At 48.7% G+C, this 21,697-nt stretch overlaps 1 protein-coding gene across 1 annotated transcript in view; it reads right to left on the bottom strand.

The window, feature by feature from the left end:
- Positions 1-20,153, bottom strand: part of igsf9ba (immunoglobulin superfamily, member 9Ba) — a 46,573-nt gene extending 26,420 nt beyond the window's left edge. Inside the window, exons 1-2 of the mRNA XM_056610787.1 lie at positions 19,944-20,153; positions 6,552-6,749 (exon numbers count right to left, since the gene is read on the bottom strand). Of these exons, the coding sequence (XP_056466762.1) occupies positions 6,552-6,749; positions 19,944-20,007 (262 nt within the window). The 5' untranslated portion in view covers positions 20,008-20,153. The remainder of the gene's footprint in view (positions 1-6,551; positions 6,750-19,943) is intronic.
- Positions 20,154-21,697: the final 1,544 nt, after the last annotated feature.

The raw sequence follows: 21,697 nt of genomic DNA, 5'->3' as shown, positions 1-21,697 counted from the left end.
AGAGACAGAGAGAGGGGGAGGAGAGACAGAGAGAGAGAGACAGAGGAGAGGGAGAGAGCAAGCAGAGGGAGAGAAACCGAGAGAGAGAGGAGAGGGCGAGAGATCAGAAGGAGAGAGAGAGAGAGAGAGAGAGAGAGAGAGAGAGAGAGAGAGAGAGAGAGGAGAGAGAGAGAGAGAGAGAGAGAGAGAGAGAGAGAGAGAGAGAGAGGGAGGAGAGGGAGAGAGAGAGAGAGGGAGGAGAGGGAGAGAGAGAGCAGAAGGAGAGAGAGAGAGAGGGAAAGCAGAGGGAGTGGTGTTTATACGGTGCAGACATGGACGTCCTGTGCAAATGAGCATTCTAGCTAATTAGCATTCAAGGTAAATAGCATTGTATATGCTGAGCATTGTGGACACATGGTCTTTTAACATAAGAGTTCTAGCTAATTATCATTCTGGATCATTAACAAATTATGGCAGATAGTTAACCGATATTTATTGTCATCATGAACAATTATCAATTCAATTTCATTGAAGGGGGAAGGGAGAAGTACTTAAATATATGACGCATAATAGTACGACAATTCACCGTTTGACGGTGAATCGTCGCTAACCCACCCCCCCCCGTCGGACCTCCAATGATGTCGCAACATATATCAAGCGAGCAATTGGGTTTGGATCCAGCGACACCGCAGCGTTGCCATTGGATCACTGGAACGGTGCCAAGGATTTAGAGTCAACACAGTGTAGGAGTACTGCTTACTGTACTATTATGCAGTGCATATACTAGCAGGTTTACTTAACTACTACTAAACACCCTGACCCCCATACTACAGTATCACATCAATACTGTTTGTTTGGTGACTTACCAATACGGAAGGTTAGTTAGCAACACATTATGTCTGCCTCCTTGGAACCCTAAAGGCAATGCAGTTCAAACAACAGAAGCAACAGCACCCAGCACCTCATCATCGGCCACACAGCACTCAGCACATGACGCACAACACACAACACACACCGCACAGCACACAACGCACAACACACCGCCATCCCATCCAAAACCTCACAGCTTTGTGAACAGTTCTCTGTACTCCTGCTACCGTCATTTCGGATACACGCTGGAACGGGGAGAGAACAGGGATGGGATCCGCCGGGGGGACGGGGACGGGGGGACGGGGGGGGGAGACGGCGGGGGGAGACGGAGAGGAGCCCAGGCGTGGAGAGATGTCGGACGGCCCCGGGCGCGTTGTCTGTGCGTCCGGCGTCCGGCGGCTCACATGGGTGAGTCTGACATCCCGACAGACTCCCAACACACGCCACCGCCCCGTCCGGAGAAGAGCTGCGGCATACTGAAGCTTTTTTCTCTCCCCTTTCTCTCCCTCCCTTTCTCCCCCCCGTGCCGACTTTGAAGTGTGGGTGTACAGTAAGTACCGCTGTCCTGCCTGGGTCTGGTTTATATTGAACGGGGTGGGTGGAGAACGTGGGCCGGTGAATGAGGCGCTTCACCCAGAGGTGGAGTGTGTGTGTGTGTGTGTGTGTGTGTGTGTGTGTGTGTGTGTGTGTGTGTGTGTGTGTGTGTGTGTGTGTGTGTGTGTGTGTGTGTGTGTGTGTGTGTGTGTGTGTGTGTGTGTGTGTGTGTTCGCCTGTGTATGTGTGTGTGTGTGTTTGTGCGGTGTCTACAGACGGAGGGTGACAGACAGCCCTCCCCTCTGTGATTGATGCTGTATTTGGGGAAGGGGGTATAAAAAAGAAATAAACAGGAGATCAATACAGCAAAGAGGAAACCAAAAGGGTGGTGGCTGCAGTCTCGCAGTAAAACCATAGGTTGTCTCGGGGAAAAAAATAAGTCAGGTCTATTTTTGCCCCCTCGATTGTCAGAGGTGCTGAGTGGGGCAGGGGAGGAGGGGAGGTGGGGGGGGGGGGTGTGAAGGGGGAGATCGACCTCAGCTCCTATTTGTCATGGAGTCAGAGGGTGCTGCTCTAAACGGAGTTAACTGTGCTGTATCCACAACGTCAGAGCCACGTCCCACTGGGTGTTATACCCTCTTACAAACACACACAATAGCAGACACACACACACGCTCATACACACACTCGCATTCGCACACACACTCACACACTGATGAGCTCACTCTCACACACTCACGCGTACAAACACTCCCTCACCGACACATACACACACACATTCGCTCTCACCTACACACACACACACACACACACACACACGCTCACATTCACACACACACACTCACATTCACACACGCATACACAGACACACACTCACACTCGCACACACTCACACACACTGATAAGCTCATTCTCACACAAACACACACACACACACACACACACACACACACACACACACACACACACACACACACACACACACACACACACACACACACACACACACACACACACACTCTCAGTGCTGGAGGAACCGCTGTCTCCGGTTAAGGCAGAAGAGGTTAATACATCGTTCTGGTCACAGTACCGGTGTGTGTGTGTGTGTGTGTGTGTGTGTGTGTGTGTGTGTGTGTGTGTGTGTGTGTGTGTGTGTGTGTGTGTGTGTGTGTGTGTGTGTGTCCCATTAAACAGGGCCGTCTGTAACTGTTAGAGGCGGGGGCTAGAGAGGCCCCTGGACCGGGCCCCTGGACCGGGCCCCTGGGCAGAGGCCGGGGAGTGAGGCCCTTGACTGAGGCCCTTGACTGAGGGTGCGGAGATGGAGTAGAACAAGAAGGGTTTCACATGCTTGTTCATTCAATGGGGAAGGACAACAGAAGATTGATTGGTGAGACCATTGTGGACCAATCATAGGTGCTTGCTAACATGTGATTAGGTATGACAGTTGGTCCTTTAACAATGTTCTGTTACATTGTGTGTCCACGTTATAGGGAAATAAAGTAAGGACTGATTCAATTTGTTTTGAGGGAGTTAACTGTATTATAGCTTGTTAAATGGATTGTTATGTGTTCCACTTGTCCGGTAGTATATCATATATTTACCATGGTTTGTCCGAGTTAGTCATGTGAATACTTTAGTTTGTCATGTCTGTACTATAGTTTGTCCTATATTTTGTCGCACATGTGCTTACGTTAGCTAACTACACTTTGCCTGAATTTTGTCCTGAATGTACTATAGTTTGGCTGTCATATATATATGTATGCATGCAAGTGTTTGTATGTTTGTATGCATGTATGTATGCATGAATGTACATATGTACGTATGTGCGTATGAATGTATGTATGCATGCATGCATGCATGCATGTATGTATGCATGTATGCATGTACATATGTACGTATGAACGTATGAATGTATGCATGTGTATATGCATGTATGAATGCATGTATGTAGGTTTTTGTTGACAGAAAACTAAATTCCTACTACTTGATAGCAATTATCAGTTGTGGATATTCTGGCTTCATTTGAACCAACATCTCTAACAGGAGGACTACAGTGGGAACCGCTCATCCCAAAATTGGAGCATCTGATGTCTAAACTTCACATCTGAATTATTGATTGCTTCTTTGCTTGAGTGAGTACAAGAATAGATTTTTTCAAATTTTATAATTTCCATATAGCTCAAGGACAAACCCGGCGAAGTGTTAGTCTCGGTGAGATGTGAAATTTCCATCTGCGAGTGAATTCGACATCAGCCGCGGGGGAAGGAGAAGAGGAAGAAGAAGAAGAAGACACTGTTTCACTGACGCGCCTCCCTCACCTCGCTCTAAATAGTGCGCGGGGATTCATCACAACTCCATCCCGACTGTTAATAATCAACACTTAGGTTCAGACGTCGAGAACAATGTGGACACAAACACGAGCGACTCTGATTCTAAAAGCAGAGCCCTGTGCCGGTCAGGTCGTTAATCTGCTGCCGTTCAACCTGCCAGACTGACTTGTCTCCGTGCCATGGGATTGAATCCGTAATAACTTCCGGGGCTGTATATGCCCTAGTTCGCCCTCCTGCGATGCAATTCTCCAGTGTTCTGTGCAGCACATAGAAAGAAAAAAAAATTTAAATGCGAAAAAGCAGAAGCGGACTGCCCACTTACCTTCAATTAAACCCGTTATTAAAAAGAACGTTGGATGAGGTAACAGAATCCATCTGGTAGGAGAGCTGAATTAGACTCCCAAATGAATACTGGCGCACAGATGAACTCACAGAGCGTCTTGCGACTTGAATGGGGCGCCTTTATTTTTTTCTCCCGGCGGTTTCTCTCCAGTCACTGTAAACGCCGAATTGGGACATTCAGCTTTCTCATCTCCGTGGCGGCGGAATACATTTAGAGCACTACCCTAAGCGCGGGCCAATCAGCGCGCCTTTTGGCGGCAGCTGTGTCAGGAAACGCTGGTACGTTTACTCTATTCACCGGGATGAATTATTTATCGGTTAGGAGATGAGAATTCATGGGAGTAGCCCCGCTGAACTCCAGATGAAGGCTGTAAGACGAGGGGCCAATTACAGAGGCCCACAAAGCCCTGTCATAAAGCAACCGACCAACTGTCGGCTATCATCACCGCCGCTGGGCTAACGCGCTTAGCTCCTAGCATACGCGCTAATCTGCATCATGAGATTATTTGGCGTGTTCATGTTTCATCTGTTCGCCGGTCATCACCACGGGCCAGCGTGCTGTTGGTCTGCTCTACGGAGCACATTCTATTTGAGAGGGATCATTTGAACTGGTTTCATGATGCGGTTGTTGTCCGTAGCCGGATATTATTTGGGAAGGCTAATGCTAGATAAGCTACAGCCTAGCAGTAGTAGTCATTTGGTTTCTGTGTAGCAAAAGACAAACCTTTGCGATTACCAGTTGAATGGATTAACTTTGAATAGGAAATTGTTTTTTTGTAATTTGAAGCAATCTTTAACTCCAAATGTATTATGTATAATGTATCTAATGTATATGATCAAACAATATTGGAAAGGATAGATTATTCGTCTCTTAATAAAAATAATACAAAACATGGGTTGTTATTTTAATAGTTTTTAAGTACATAATCAGGTCAGGGATTGCTTTTAAAGTCCTTCCTTTTGGAAGTTGTCAAAATGTATGACCACCTTTTCAATGCCTAAACGTTCAAATCTATCCTATATCTTCATACAGGACTTGTGTGTACCATACATAAGGCCGTTGCTGTTGTGTGGTCGCCTCTTGTTTCAAAAGTGGAAAACACGTGGGGAAGACAGACGAGGAATCAGGGCCATTCTCAGCACAGAGTAGTTCCCGAACAGTTCCACGTATCAAAGGCATTCCTTGCGTGTCTGGAGAAGTTGTTAGCTACAAGAACGCTGTGGTTCTCTGCTCTATAAGGTAGCGCCACTACTTTGGCCTCCTCATGGTGTTCGTCACATAGGTGGTGGGAGTGGGGGGGGGGGGGGGGGTGGAAGGTGTCAGTAAATCGTCGCTGGACTCGCTGCTGCCTCTGGCTGTATTCGGTCTGTGTTCTGTCATTCAGGCTAACATATGCTCCCCGCCGTGGCCTTACATCGCCCTTCCCCCTTGTGTCGGGTTTGGAGGTTCAGAGCGATGCACGGTGGAGGGGGACAATGCTAGCACGGAGAGCTAACGCACATTACGCCAGGAGAAGGTTTACAATGGCTTACGCTCCGAGGCAACACACTTCACCTCACACCCTTACGTCCCACATCACCATAATAGGGAGAAAACATTGAATCACACCAGAAATGGCAGGTTAACCTTCCCCATGAAACAGCATTCGGGAGGTTAATGTACGTAGCGCATTAACACGGTCATACGTTATCTCTGGTTGTCAAGAGAAAACGCAGCATTCAGCTAAAAATGTGCAGGGAAATCTATATATAAAAATAAAGACGCCCAGAAAATTAGACCAGTAATGCAGAATCACCGTCGTAACTCCTCAAAATGCTTTTTAAATATACATAATCAGGATCAGTCAATGTTGAGGTTTGTCTCACTCTGATGGTAACGTGTGCCGTCGACTGTGGACTCAGTGCCAATTATTCACCCAAGCTGGTGTTATGTTAAGTTGTTCTGCTCGGATTTACAGATCTACACCAGAGACATGAAACGTCTGACCAGTAACCATCTCATCGCTGTTGTTTTATTTGAATATCAGAATCTGCGTTATTATCTTATCAGTCTCTCCATGCATTCTTTATCTATTCTATTCCGTTTTTTTCAATATGAGCGCTGCAGGATAGTCAATAATGGTTAGGGTTAGGGTGTTTGATTTCGAACCAAAAGGTTCTTGGTTTGAAACGACTGTGTCCGCAGTGTTGGACAAGATGACTAACCTCTACCTGCTCATTAATGATTCATATCTTTTATCTAAAAAAGTAAATTACTAAATACTAGAAAGATAGATAGATAAATGGTAATAGTTATAAGTTATTCTTTTTTATTATGTTATTCTTGTTTATTATTTGGGGTACGCTGGCCCTTTAAGAGTTCACTGGCCCTTAATGGCCGGTTATCCTTTTTTATTCTTTGGGGTGCACTGGCCCTTTAAGGAACTTGTTATCCTTGTATATTATTTGTGGTACACTGGCCCTTGAAGTGCGTGGCGCTAGGCCGGACTCTCTCACCTGTGTACTCCGGGTCCACATGGGGAGGGTAGTAGCGGAAGTTGATGAAGAAGGGGATAGGCACTCCGAACTTGAACCACTCCACCACGTAGGGCGGCTGCTGGCCGTCCAGGGGGGGAGACACGTCACACCCCAGGATCACGGTCTCTCCGGCACGCGCCGTCACAAACCGGGGCTCCTCTCTCAATCCGTGGACACCTGGGGGGGGGGGGGGGGGGGGGGAGACGACGACAGAGAGACAAGCAACGTAAGGTAAAGACTGGATTCATAGAGGATGGGGGTTACGTCGTGCTTTTCTGCATGCTTGGTATACACAGACACACACTTACACACACACAAACACTGATGAGTTGACTCTCACACACACACACACACACACACACACGCATACATACACTAATGAGCTCACTCTCTCACACACACACACACACACACACACTGATGAGCTCACTCTCACATACACACACACACACACACACACATATGAGCTTTCTCACACACACACACACACACACACACACACACACACACACACACACACACACACACACACACACACACACACACACACACACACACACACACACACACACACACACACACACACACACACTCACACACACACAGAGACACTCACACAAAAAAATAAAACAATGCCATGACGGCAAAGTGTCCCGATTTAAAAACAATCTTGAGGTAGGGATTCAGGCCTATCAGAGGAATAACGTAGAGAAGAGAAGAGAAACGCAGTTAGCATGAAACGCTAGTACCTCAGCATGAACGAGCGTCTGTACGTGTCTTCCCTCGTCTCCCTCTCCCGCCCCCCCCAGAAGCTCCGCCCCCTCCTTTCCAGTCCGTCAGGGGCGTATGTGGAGAGGGCGGGGCCGTACTGTACCGCAGAGACGGGGCTGCCAAAGGCGCTCCATTGATGGCAGACGGACTGCATTGATACAGCGCGTTCCTAACGCGTGTCAACTCAAAGCGCTTTACTGTATCGCCTAACATTCACCCATTCAGGCACACATGCCTCACACACCGACGGCGGAGTCAACCACGCAGGGTGACAGCCAGCTCGCCGGGAGCAGCCAGGGCAAAATAGCAACCTTCCGGTTAGCAGCCAAAGCGCTCTACCTCCTAAGCCACATGCCGCCCCATTGATCATGTCTGTCTGTCTGTCTGTCTGTCTGTCTGTCTGTCTGTCTGTCTGTCTGTCTGTCTGTCTGTCTGTCTGTCTGTCTGTCGGCCTGTCTGTCTGTCTGTCTGTCTGTCTGTCTGTCTGTCTGTCTGTCTGTCTGTCTGTCTGTCTGTCTGTCTGTCTGTCTGTCTGTCTGTCTGTCTGTCTGGTGGAGTCCGGCGTTGCTAAGAGGCAGCGTCGGGCGTGGAGCCGCGCCAGCGCCGGCCAGGCACACTGCTGCCGAGCGCTGACCTATCAGGTGACCTATCGGCGTTGACCTATCAGATGACTGAAAGGTCGGCACACCTGCCTCAGCAGAACGCTCGCTGTGAGAGGGGGGGGGAATGGATTTTTTTTCCTCCACCTCCCCCCCACCTCTCAAGCGCCGGATGCCTTCCACCCCCGCTTTCATTGAAGCTGCTGGAAGTCATCGTTCTCCTCCTCCTCCTCCTCCTCCTCCTCCTCCTCCATCATCATCAGGCTCGGCTACCCCCACCCCCCACCCCCGACCAAGACCAAAAATCACTTCAGGGATCAAGAGACCTGCTGACGGTCCACACTGTAGAGACACGTCGGCTGAATGGCTCGACGCCTTCATTAAGGGGATCGTTGGCGTGATCGCGGCTCACGTCTTCACCGGGGACCACCGGGAATGTGTGTCTGTGTCGCCGTTGTGTTGGGGAGTCACCGAGTCTCACAGCAGAAGTGTGGCGTGATCGCGGCGCCGCTGTGTGGAAGGGTGCAAAGGGGTCGTTGACCGACTGCCCTCGCGCCCCCCCCCGACCAAACACAGCAGAAGGAAACGCCGGTGGGTTTTCTGTGCCCCCCCCCGTCTCTCCATCAGAAATAACTCTAAGCCCACATGCGATGGCTGGTGATTGTGTTTACTAGGGTTTAATCCCCGCGTCCTGTGATAGAGTTAATCCACTTTAGTTGATTTAGCCAGCTGACCAGCTTCTGGACACAAACTGGGCAGATTTAATCAAATTACACTTTTTGTTTTGTTGAGTGGAGACGCAGTCGGCCAGTCACGGCCGCACTCTGGAGATCCCTCTGCTGCTGTGCCTCTGTAGCGAGGCGCCACGGCTGCAGCCTGTTGTAAACTGCAACACCAGCAGCCAGCTGGACCCCACAAGAGCCAGTGTGTGTGTGTGTGTGTGTGTGTGTGTGTGTGTGTGTGTGTGTGTGTGTGTGTGTGTGTGTGTGTGTGTGTGTGTGTCTGCGTGCACGTTTGTGTGTTTGTGTCAGTCTACCTGTCTGTCTATGCGTGTCTGTGTGCCCGTCTGTGTGTGTGTCTATGTGTCTGTCGCCTATGTTTGTTCTTGCTAAACTTAACGTTCGATTGAACCCCAAAGCAAGATGTTTGACACTATAGAGCCGGCCCTTTTCAAGCATTGAGACGACTGCACTAAAGACAGCAACATCTTCCTCAAACATCAAACAACACACACAGCACCACATGGTATGATAGCGCTGGTAGTGCTGGGTCCACAGCAGCAGAATGGAAGCATATAGGTGCAAGGTGAAAACCTGGTTGGTTGCTGTGGGGTGCCAGGAGCCGGGGGCTAAGGCAACACACTGCCTACATTGTTTTGTCTGAGTAAGTAGAGTCACTTGACATAATACTTGAGACCCCGCGCCACAACACCAGGGCACGCGACCCAAATCACTCTGGAGGGAGAACCATTGTTTTCCCTCCAGAGTGCGGGGATTGCACTCAGCGTTAGATTACCAGCCAATAGTATTAGAAGATCTGGTCGCCGGGGAGGGCGGCCGGCGCTAAGGGTAAGACAACAGAGGAGAAGGATTGCTAAAAGAACAATCGGGTGATGGATCGGGTGCCTAATAATTTCCCGATCCCTTCATGATGTTCTGTCCACGTGGCCGTTAACGGAGACGCCTTCACCACCGCCGCCGCTGAATTCATTTTGTTAATGGGGGACGCAGTGGCCTGCAGGGCATTATGGGAGATTTATGAACAGGGACGTATTTACACTCCCAACACAAACATGAACGCTGCTTGTGTTGAATCATGAAACATGCGTCGATCAATCACTCTGTCTGCCTGTCCGTCTGTCTTTATGTAGAACTATCTGGCCTTTTTCTTAATTTGATTCTTTCTGTCAAGTGATCTAACGTTTGGTCCATCGGTCGATCTATCTAGTGTTTATTTTTTTCTTCCTTTTAATCAATCAAGTCTGCCTGTCTGTCTGTCTGTCTGCCTATTTATCCATCAAAGTATTCCTTTAGTATTTTCTTCTTTCCTTCAATCAGTCTACCTGTCCGGTGGTCTTTCTTCGTGTTTACTAATACCTACCCAGCCTTTCTTTCTCTCTGTCAATCCGTCCGTCTATCTGTCTGTCTGTATATATGAAAATATTTGCCTGTAATAAACTTCCACCAGCATCGTCTCCTTAGCCTTCATTCTCTCCCTCCTTCCAGCCATTCGCTCTTTCTCTCCTTCTTTGTCTCACTAACCATCTCGCCCCCCCAGCCGTCTCTCTCCCTGCGACCGGCACAATAGCAGAAGTGTGTGGGATCGATGGGCTCCGTATGACTACACAGCGATAGTTACCGGCCCAGATCAGGCCTGGCGAGCCACTGTTAACACCCCCATGAACTCAGGTTTCACCGTGTGTGGACAGAGAACGAGCTGATGCAGAAGGATCTGTCTGGTAAGATCAGCACGGATCAGACATTCAATAAATCTGGGAGGCCAATTATGTTTAATGTATACTGCATTTATATAACTATTTTATGTATATATATATATATATATATATACACACGTTAAAACAGTATATTTACAGCTGTGATGACATTTAAACCCGGCCCATTTCATAAGTCTACACCTTTGGGTACGGATGCATTATCTAGATTGCAGCGTCGCTCTGAGCTTCACGGTTCCACAAAGGCCTGGGCGATAGCAGGGAACAGAGCCAAGGAGAGGGCCTCAGGGCGGGTCAGGCTCGTGTTGCTGGAGGAACGCCCCCGCCAGCGCAGAGCCCTCGGTGTCTGAGTCTCCGGCCACGCTGCGCACGGCAGACATACGCTCTTAGTCAGGCGAGCGTCTGCCAGGAGTAGTACATGAGTCAGCGAGCAGCCGGATCATAGGCGAGGCGCTAAACACCTCGAAGCAGGCTGGAGGTTCCGACGGACCCACGGTTTAACGTCACGATCGGTGCTCGCAACGGGAAACGCCGTTCACCGCGCCGGCGGAAGGAGGGAATAAAGGACAGGTTTAAAAATAGAGGCGTTCCGGGGTGAGGTCTGCTTTTGAAACGCTTTCACTGCAGTGAGTTCCGACGGATGTGCTGTGAAACGATGTTAACCGAAGCCAAGGCGGCTCTGAGTGGATCAACCTTGGTAGGTTTGGATGATGTTTGGACGCTTTAACTCCGGCACACACCGCAATCTTTGTGGCGTACGCCGCGGAGATCGTACGATACGGCGCCGGAACATCATCACGGCGATCGGTCGGGCCGATTATCCGGCTATCTTTAGATCTATTCCTGCTCCCGGAGGCGGTCTTGCAGATCCAATCTTCAGAACCCAGATCAAACGTTGTCATTCTCAAATGAAACAATGAACTGTCACGCGTGCTCGGTCGTTATCTCCGTAGAACTATATATAATGACTCACGCGGTGCTGTGCTCTGTGATGCGTAGGTATTTGTTTGCACGAGACAGCAACACGCCCAGGCACCGACGGTCACTCATAAATAGCCCGCCGTCACGTTCCCAACATCAACACCGGAGACGGTGTGATGTTTCACTGAGTCCACAGCACCCGGTCCCTAAACAAAACCAACGTCAACATACAGAGCAGCCGCCACAGTGTCAAGCCAATTAGCATACACTCATGGTGCAGAACCACACCATATTCCGCTAACTATGAGTGCCAGCTGCTGCTCGATGCAGTATGGAGAGACTCGTGAACGACTCTCACACTCACTCTGAAACAACACAAAAATTAAAAAAACACAAAAGTGGGCGTGGCCTCACAAGTGAGGGTTAGGGTTAGGGTTAGGGTGAGGATGAGGGCGCCAGATTGGAGTGGACAAGCCCCTGGTGATGTGGAGGATGTAATGGAATATAGACGAGGCCCAGGGCCGCTGTGGAGATGGGATCTCAAGGACATGGGGCCCCTGGGCTGGAGGGGCCCCTGACAGGGCGGTAATTGAATGCCAGCCTGCATGCGCTGAAGGTTACATTAAAGAGCGGCCCTTACTGTGTCGAGGTGTGCGTCTTTGTATGTGCACACGTGTGTCTTTGTATGTCCGCGCGCACGTGCGGGTCTCTGTGTGTGTATCTGCGTATGTATCTGCGTGTGTGTGCGTCTTTTTGTGTGTGTGCGTTTGTGCGCACGCGTGTCTTTGTTTGTGCATGCTTGTGTGTCTCTGTGTGTGTGTGGGTTTGTGTATCTGTGTGTGTGTGCGTGTGTGTGTTACTGTTTGCCACAGTGATTGTTAAAAACATTGACCTGTATCTGTGTGTAGAATGGAAGTTCAAACTCCAAGCACTGTCACGTCGTAGTGCAGCTAACCTCAACAGACGAGAGCCCATCCTGAGCCATGATGACCTGGTCTTGACTACAAACACTGTGACACGGACTAGAGGCTTTATTGGACTCATCAAGTCGGTTGAAAGTCCAGTGAATTGAATTGTATAAAGATATTACATACACACACACACACACACACACACACACACACACACACACACACACACACACAGTCCCACTTGTGGACTCTGCTGCACAAGAGTGCATTTAATTCACCTGCCTGACTGAGGATGTGGGCTAAAACCAGAATCACTGAGGCCCTGAAATATCCATCAAGCAGCTAATCACCATTTACCTTTCTCCCTCTTATCTCTTCATCTCTCCAGCGGCCGTCGTACCTACTCCTTAGCAAAGGGTCCCTATCTCTCTCTCTCTCTCTCTCTCTCTCTCTCTCTCTCTCTCTCTCTCTCTCTCCTTTGGATTTCTCCGTGGCAATCTTCCTTTGCTTAAGTCTTTCCACAGTATTCTGGCTTTTTCTTCTATTTCCATCTCTCTCTCTCTCTCTCTCTCTCTCTCTCTCTCTCTCTCGCTCTCTCTCTCTCTCTCTCACCTTACGATAACTCATAAGTAGCCTGGGGAGCGTCGGCAGACGATGGAGCCCTCGGCCGGCCTTTTCCCGCTGGCCGCTCTACAAACACGGGGCTGACTGTGTATTCAACGTCTCCCCGCCGCCGACGATGGCGAAGGGGGCGGTGGCGGCGGCCTTGTTAACTACGTGGGCCCATCCCGACTCATTTGACGTGGTTAAACCCAGCGCACACAGAACCGTGGGGAGCGGGTGTTTTCTGCCTTCGGATCGAGAGAAGGCAGTGGACTACTACTCTGGTGGAGATGCTCTCGATGGCGTTCTTCTCCGCCTTAGATCAACGAAACGTTGTATGACCTCGAGGTGGCTGTCTTCTTAAGAGTCTGAGGAGGCAGCCACCTCAGGGTCATATTGTTTGTTTAATTCTCTGGGAAAGAGTCTGGGGTCTGATTAGTGTAGCCTAGCGTAGCATTGGGTTGAATGTTCTAGATAAGAGTCTGTGGTCTGAGTAGTATAGTCTACTACATTATAAAGGGTCCAATGTTCTACAAAAGATTCTGGGGTCTGAGTAGTGTAGCCTAGATTAGCAGTCGGTCCCATCTCCCATCACTATGGAACTGGCCTTAATGCTGAAGTGTTTCCCGCTCAAATCGGAAAAGCCCTGATTAGGCAAGCGATGACCTCACATGTTCTAATGATGGACACTTCCTGGACAGAAGGGGGAGAGTGAGAAATATAGTGATAGATAGAGAGTTAGAGAGAGAGATGGAAGGATAGAGTCAGAGCAAGAGAGTTATTAGGAGACAGGAGATGAGGAAGAAAGATACAGACACAAGCTGTAAAATAGAAAGGAAAGGACTTCACTCACAAACCCGACCAGGGCCAGTTGCCCATTACTGAAGGTATCCATGGCAGCATTTTCAGGTCATTATGCCTGCAATGATTCAGTCATGCTTAGAGTTTCTCTTTACAATTTTCAGCGAACCAATAAATTCCAGAGCCTTGACCTATAAGGCATTTGAAGTTGCTGTTATTAGTGCTTATCAGCCATTTGGTATGAGCTGTCCAATTACAGCTAGTTATGGAAAATGGTCGTCATTCAACATGGAGCCATCACTCAGTACAACTCGGGAGCAATATGTGAATAAAGAACAGAGCTCCATGACAACCACAGAGCACTTTCATTATTTCTCTAGGAAAACACATGAAATCAAGGACTAGCCTAAATACGTCCTTCGTGAAACCTGCCTTTCCAACTCCTACATTTACTTAATTTCTCATCTGATTTCAACGCGTAATGCAGCTTTGACCAACAACTGCCCGTCAATACTTTTTTCGGGGGTGCATTCGCCTCCATGCTTCAGATAGAGTAGACTCTGACAGAGATGAAAGCTGGAATCGGGCAGTGTGCTACACCCTGTCAGAGCAAGACACAACTTGGACTGTACTAGTTAGGAAATGACAGCGGAACAGGGTGTGTGTGTGTGTGTATGTCTATTGGTGTGTGCGAGCGTGTGTGTGTGTGTGTGTGTGTGTGTGTGTGTGTGTGTGTGTGTGTGTGTGTGTGTGTGTGTGTGTGTGTGTGTGTGTGTGTGTGTGTGTGTGTGTGTGTGTCCGTGTGTGTGTGTGTGTGTTTGAGTGTGGTATGTGTGTGTGTTTGTGTGAAGTTGTGTGTGTTTGTGCGTGAGTGAGTGAAAGTGTGTGTGCGTGAGTATTTGCTTGTGTGTTTGTGTGTGTATGTGCATGAGTGTGTGCTTGTGTGTGTCTGTATGAATGTGTGTGTGCGTGAGTGTGTGCTTGTGCTTGTGTTTGTCTGTTTGTGTGTTTGTGTGAATGTGTGTGTGCGTGAGTGTGTGCTTTTGCTTGTGTTTGTCTGTTTGTGAGTTTCTGTGAATGTGTGTGTGCATGAGTGTGCCTTTGGGAATGTGTGTGTGCGTCTGTGTGTGTGTGTGTGTGTGTGTGTTTGTGTGAATGTGTGTTGGTGTCCTTGTGTGTCTTTGTGTATGCGTGCTTTTGTGTGTGTACGTGTATGTCTATTTGCGTGTGTGTGTGTGTGTATGTCTATTGGTGTGTGCGCGCGTGTGTGTGTGTGTGTGTGTGTGTGTGTGTGTGTGTGTGTGTGTGTGTGTGTGTGTGTGTGTGTGTGTGTGTGTGTGTGTGTGTGTGTGTGTGTGCGTGTGTGTGTGTGTGTCCCTGTGTGTGGGTGTGTGTGAGTGTTTGGGGGGTGGAATTAGCAGGAAGAGTTGGCCCGTGCCCAGTGCTGTGTTGGCAGACGTCTGTCATCCACAGCTTGGGCGTAGGGATTTTCTAAGATCGTTTTTTTCTGGGGGTTTTGTATATAGCTTTACTAATGATTGGGAGCGAGGATGTAAGGCATTATGTCCGACTCACAAAAATATTAAATGTCGGCCAAAAGTCTACTTTTAATTGCAAAGGGCTGATAATTTGATGAGATAAGCTTCTTGTGGTGTAAATGAAGTGCAGGATGGCGGACTCCGACTGATATCAAAATGGACAGTCGCCCATAATGTGCTATCGCTTTCAGTTTTGTGTTTTAATCAATGAATCTAATAAAAACTTATATTTTAGGATAATTGTTTTAAACACTGACACATTATCAGTGCCATCATTGGCGCCAACGTCGTGAACGTATTTCAAACAACGTTCTTTCACCATAATGGCCAAAAACAATCCCAACCTATGTTGAGAATGTATTGTGCACTCAGGAGCGCCTCAAGTAATGACTAAACAGTACAGGTACTAAATAGAACGATTAATCAAAATGTATTTTATCTGTCCATCCAGGAGATTCAATTATATTTTCTATTTCCTCTTCACATATTTTGCCTGACTTGAATTATTTGCAACATTTAGTGTTGTGGCGATTTCAAACACACACACACACAACCCCACACACACACACACACACACACACACACACCCCCCCGCAAACATACTCCCACACACAAACGCACACACACACACACACACACACACACACACACACACACACACACACACACACACACACACACACACACACACACACACACACACACACACACACACACACACACACACACGCACACACACACAGGTTGGGTGTGAGGATTATATTTTATTACTGATTGTACGGCAATAGGTATAGAGCCATTCAAGTATTGAGTTCTAAACCCGGTTGAACCCAGCGTTGGCTTTGTGGCGCTTGAGTGCTAAATCAACTTTTCAGGGTAATTCAACCAGAAGGATAAGAAAGAAGTGTTCTATGAATCTTTTGTAGCATCAATGAAACCCTTGGGTCACCTTCATACTGCTGAAAGCTAAAGAGGATTTCTTTCCGTTCAACACGGGCTCTCAAACACTCAAACATGGCAGGATATTTGCTATCATATTCCAGCAAGTTTGAGAATAACATTAGATGTACAGACGAATTCAAGATACAAACGCCTGTGTGTCCGTCAAAGCATTCATAGACGGTATATGGTCTTCTGTCGAGGGTCCACAAATCCACACGTAGAATACCAATACATTTACTATCCTTATCCCCTACAGAGCCTCAACACCCAGCAGATCAAACGCAGATCATACTCGCCCAACTTCAAATGCCTCCCGGGGACGAGGGCAACACGGTCGGACACATCGCAGGGCGGCGTTGGACTGTTACACCGTTTTATCAGACAGGCCACAACCAAAGACAGCCCCGGCCCAGACAAATTGCCCACCTATGTCAGCGGCTGAAAGGGATCAGAGCCCGCCTCAGCACTAACGGGGGTCTTCAAACCGGCCCGTGACAGCTATGACACCTCTATGAACAATGTCCACCGCCGTGCACTCTCTCATCTCTTCCTTTGAAGAACGGCCCGTCCAAAGACCGCAGAACAACATAAAGCACGGCGAGCCAAAACACAGGCCCACGTCGCGAGGGGGGGGGGGGGGGGGAAGGCTCCGGTGTCTCTTGACTACCGAAGGGACGCTTTCACTTTTACAGGAAGGGAATTAGAGATGCGGAACGAAACGTCAGGTGAGACGCCGGGCTCGACGTGCGGCTGTCGGAAACACGTTCCGATTTAGCAGCAGTCGTGTGACTCAGGCGTGGCAGCGGCGGTGGCTCAGCGCGCAGAGACTGCCACCGGCGGCGTCTCGCTCCCACACTCCCCGCCGCTGACCTGGATTCCTTCTATTATCGTTACCGAAGCGACGGCCAGCAGCACTCCCAGACGTACTCCCAGAGTCCCTTCCAATAGTGCTTCCTGCGTGGTGATACACGATTCAGTCTCTGTGAGATAAGGCAGCAGCTTGCTTGGGCGTTTGACTAGAGGACAGAACGTTCTGTGTTCGATCCCCGTCTCCAGCGGACTACCTGTAGGCTTCCTTGAGACTGACGCCTAACCCCTGCCGGCTCTCTTTTCCTTAATGTCCTCTGAATGACACACATCTGAACTTTAAATCGAATACAGACAAAAATCATCATTATGCCAAAATATTAATTTGTGAAATCCCACTGAATGTGAGCTTTCTAGACCAGCCACGGTCATTTTTGAACAGCAGTAATAAAACCACTGGCCCGCCATATCCCGTATGGAATGGTTGTCATGCATTTTGTTCCACACAGCACAGCCACGCAGTCCTCTTTCTGCTGAATTATGACTCTGAGGCGCTCTAAACAATCCCACTCTCCGGCCTTCCCATGCACTAGTCTCACGTGGTTTCTTTAAATTGCTCCCTCGCATAGCGCTCATCGCACCCTGGCTTCCTTCCTAGAGTGATGGCTGCAGAATTTGTGTCAGCATATCCAAGTCCCAAAGACAAAGGCGAGGAACTGTCATGTCTGCCGCTGCCGCGGTTCACTTTAGCGCACCTTCTCAGGCCTGCTGCTTGTCTACCCGACAATATGTTGTGGAGTGCAGTCTAACCGGCGCGTTTACCTGTCCCGTCAATCAAACCCATGTTACTTCCTGTGTAATTTCCTGTCTGAAACTGAGTGAGCGCATCCAGTGGATTCATCGTCGTTCACATCAAGACCGTATTCAAACGGCGATTGAGATTATTATTATCCGTTTGGAGTTGCTCTGATAGGCTGTTTAAAGAACTAAGGAAGACACTCGCCCAATCAAGAACATGAGTTAAAAATGGAGACCCATGTTTAAACCCATCTTTCCTGAAGATAGTCCCACACTGTGGTAATTCAGAACCCAGCCTGGTCGCTGTAAGTACAGGAGACAGGAAACCAGCCGCCTTATATAATGATGTGGCATTCAATCACTGCCTTAATCAGCCTGTGAGATAAACTCCTATAGCCAGTGTATGCAAGTCCTTTCCCTTTAGTTTGTGCTAAAGGTTGTTAATATCTATTTTTCGTGTTGAGGTTATACAGTACATAATTCATTATAATTGAATGACTGTTTTTTATGAGAAAAGGCCAATGGTATGGAGAATCTTTGAACTGGCATGTGCATTCTGTAATATTGAATGTGTGAGATTAAGAAAAACGATCTTAATACAATAAATCAAACCTCTTCATTTATTTATATGTTTACGCTTAAAATCTTTAATTGGCACCTTAAACAGGACAGCAGGGGATTCAGAAACAGGCCACATTATGCTAATAGCGCTCGGACCAAAAGTACATTAACCACAGACATCAGCGTAGCAAAATGTACGTTATCATGGTAGCTTCTCCCACCATCTTAGACCCATCTCACCCTCACAGAGCTCCTTATTCCAACTAAGAATGGCGCGTGTGTAGTATTAAGCTCCCTTTAAGACATTTGAATGGATGCACAGAGTATGGGTGCAGATGGTCTCATGAGAAGTCCTCCTCTACACAGCCTCGTTGAACTGAGCATCTAAATCACCAGCCTGGGACAGAAGGAGCAGTCTGAGAGGGGTCTGTTGTGTACAACCTCTAGGATCTAGGGTCTGTCAGTGGCCAACTACAAGTCTGTAGTCCACATACATCAATGATGCCTAGCATGACACACACACACACACACACACACACACACACACACACACACACACACACACACACACACACACACACACACACACACACACACACACACACAAACGGAGTGTGTGTGTGTGTGTGTGTGACACAAGGACACACAAACTCAAACTCACACACAGTGGTTTGCAACCAAATGCTTGTGTAACCCCTTCCAAAAAATGCAAATATGAAAGCCTGAACTATACTTATGAGTAATAAAACACAGGAACGCGGCCGGTGGCCAGGCCGAGTGTGCTGGCTACTCTCCATAGTCATGAGGGGTCATTGAGATCGGTTGCACAGCGACAGCACGGGCCACGTCTCCCTCGTCTGGTCATCCGCGGGAAAGCAAGGTTAAGTAAGTGCATAAGTCAATAGATGATCAGGAAAAAATGTAAGAACGGTATTTTTAGATATATTTCATGAGATATTCGTCATCGATGGATCGCGGTCGGCGAGCAGCGACGCAGTAGTCGGCCAAACGGGCAGCAGTCAGACACTCAGACACCGTCCCCGAACGGATCTCTTGCCAGCATCGGGAGGACCACACTGAACCAGCCATGGACGCGATCATATTCATCACATTTTTCAGGATTGGGGGGATGTCACACCCCTTTCTGAAGAGCTCAAATGGAACCGCTTGCTGGTCGTAGTAGTCCATGCATATTCACTCACGATTATGGCATTATTCACCATGTTTACCATCCCCATTGCCCAAACGGTTCAGTGTGAGACAGCCTTGGTTAGGCCCAGTGTGTGGCACCCATGCAGTTCATCAGTGGGATCCGAACCTATCGTTTGAAACGGGCCACATTTCGGACCGACCAGCATTAGCATCATAACAACGATCCAACGTGTGAATATTCACAATAAACGAATAAATCCACCCACGGTGTGAGGCTCTGCAAATGAATGAGCCATTTCTAAAAGGGAATCAGCCAGGGCAGAACTTTGCACGTCACGTGAGATATGCAGCCATTTGTTACAATGAAGCAGCCACAGACACGTCGTGTGAGCCATCATCAGAAACACACACATCGCATGCTGCAGAACAACCACCACACAATGCACACACACACCATGCACACACAGAACATCCTATTATACGCGCCGCACTGGATCTATTGCACTTCAACTCACCTTGAGCGGTCGTTCCTCTGGTGCTGAATACACTTGCTATCAGAGTGGCCACATACCAAATCATAGTACTAGTGCCGACCAGCTATCACCAAGCAAAGTGTCACCCCGTTCGAACAGTCTTTCATATTCGACCTTGCACCGGTGCGGTCTCCTTTAAAAACCCTCCTTTTTCATATCCTAGATGCTTTCCTCTTGGCGATTCCCTTCATCCCTTCCCTCCCCCGTCCTTCCGTCCGCATCCTCTCCTCCCGAAGAGACAGAGCACCTGCACCGTCGCGCTCCTCGGAGTAGACGGCCGAGCGTTTTACGAGCGCATAGTGGAACCCAGCAGTGGGAGAATGTTAAGCCACAGGTCCGCCTCTCCTGTCCTTCGATTGGTTACCGATCGAGGCTTTGGGGCGTGTATTGGTTATCCATACGCCCCCGCCCCCCCGTGCCCGGATGACAGCAGCAGAGCAGTCATGGAGCGATTCAAGGTGAGTTGGAGCGTGCCGTAGTAGTGGAACCACCGCAGTATCATGCGCACTGACGGGGAGCCTGCTCCTCTAAACACCCCCCTCTCTCTCCCAGAGCCGCCATGTGGACCACCGCGCCGCTTAGTATTATTATTTGTTCATACTGAAATGAATAACGCTTCGTTGGCTGAATCCGTCCTTTCAATTGTCCACCCCGGATAATGTTTAAAGACGCATGTGTTTATTGGGAGGGCGGATGAAACCATGGCTGTGGTTGTGTGTCGTCTGTCGTTCATGTGTACCCTCGGGGTGTTGTTATATTCCCCATCGCCGACACCAAACGCTCGTTTTCTCCTGCCTCGGCGCCTCGTCTGGCGAGTGTCATGGGTGTGGCGACGGATGCAATTTGGTTCTGCCGTTTCCTCGACGACTGGAAGCGCAAAGCTGCTGCTGCTGCTTAATCACGCTGCTGCTGCTGCTTCCCACTGCGCACACACGCTTACCTCGCTAAGGCGCTCAAAGACGCTCCTTCTCGATTTAAACATGCACGGCCGCAGAAAACATGCAATTACCACTAGGTTGGGATCCTTCTCCATCCATGTGTTATCTGCCCCAGTTTTGTGTTTCTCTTCAATAAACGATGGTCATTTACGTTTTTAAAAGTGGCAAATAGTGTAAGAGACCAAGGGGACCCAATTTAAAATGTGATATTTCAACAAATTAAAAATGTTTTTAAAATATGTATTTAAACAAAATGTGTGTGTGTGTTTATGTTCGTGTGTATGTTTTTACGTGTGTGTGCACATGTGCCTTTGTATGAGTGCGTGTGTGAGTGCTTGCGCTAAGGTGATGAGCAGAAATGAGGATCAAATTAAACACATATATTTGTTCACATGATGCCTCCTCAATTTCCAGCAGACTTTCAGCTTTCGTCTCTTAGGACTATTATCATCGTTTTTACATAAACCTTTGCACACATCTCTCTGCAGTTTCAGGATTCCTAAGCGGCTCGAACCGGCATTGAATTCTACACAGCAAGTCCTTAGCGACGGAACCAAGTGTCTGAGTGATCTGAGGGTCTTTCCTTCGGGGGGATCTATAGCATCAGGCGTTCGCACAACCATATTCCTCTGGCTCTGGGCCCCGTTGTCATTCTCCACCTCAATGGCGTTTGGAGGGCAGAGTCACACTTTGAGGCCCCTGGATGCCAATAACCACTGTCAGTGGTGGATGGCCTGGGACGGGGGGGGTTGACTGCTGCATGGCCAAACAAGGTCGCTGTGCACACACACCCCTGCC

This window comes from Gadus chalcogrammus, chromosome 16 (genome assembly GCF_026213295.1).
Source record: "Gadus chalcogrammus isolate NIFS_2021 chromosome 16, NIFS_Gcha_1.0, whole genome shotgun sequence".
In the NCBI taxonomy this organism is placed as follows: domain Eukaryota; kingdom Metazoa; phylum Chordata; class Actinopteri; order Gadiformes; family Gadidae; genus Gadus; species Gadus chalcogrammus.
This window is presented reverse-complemented; position numbering and strand designations above follow the sequence as displayed.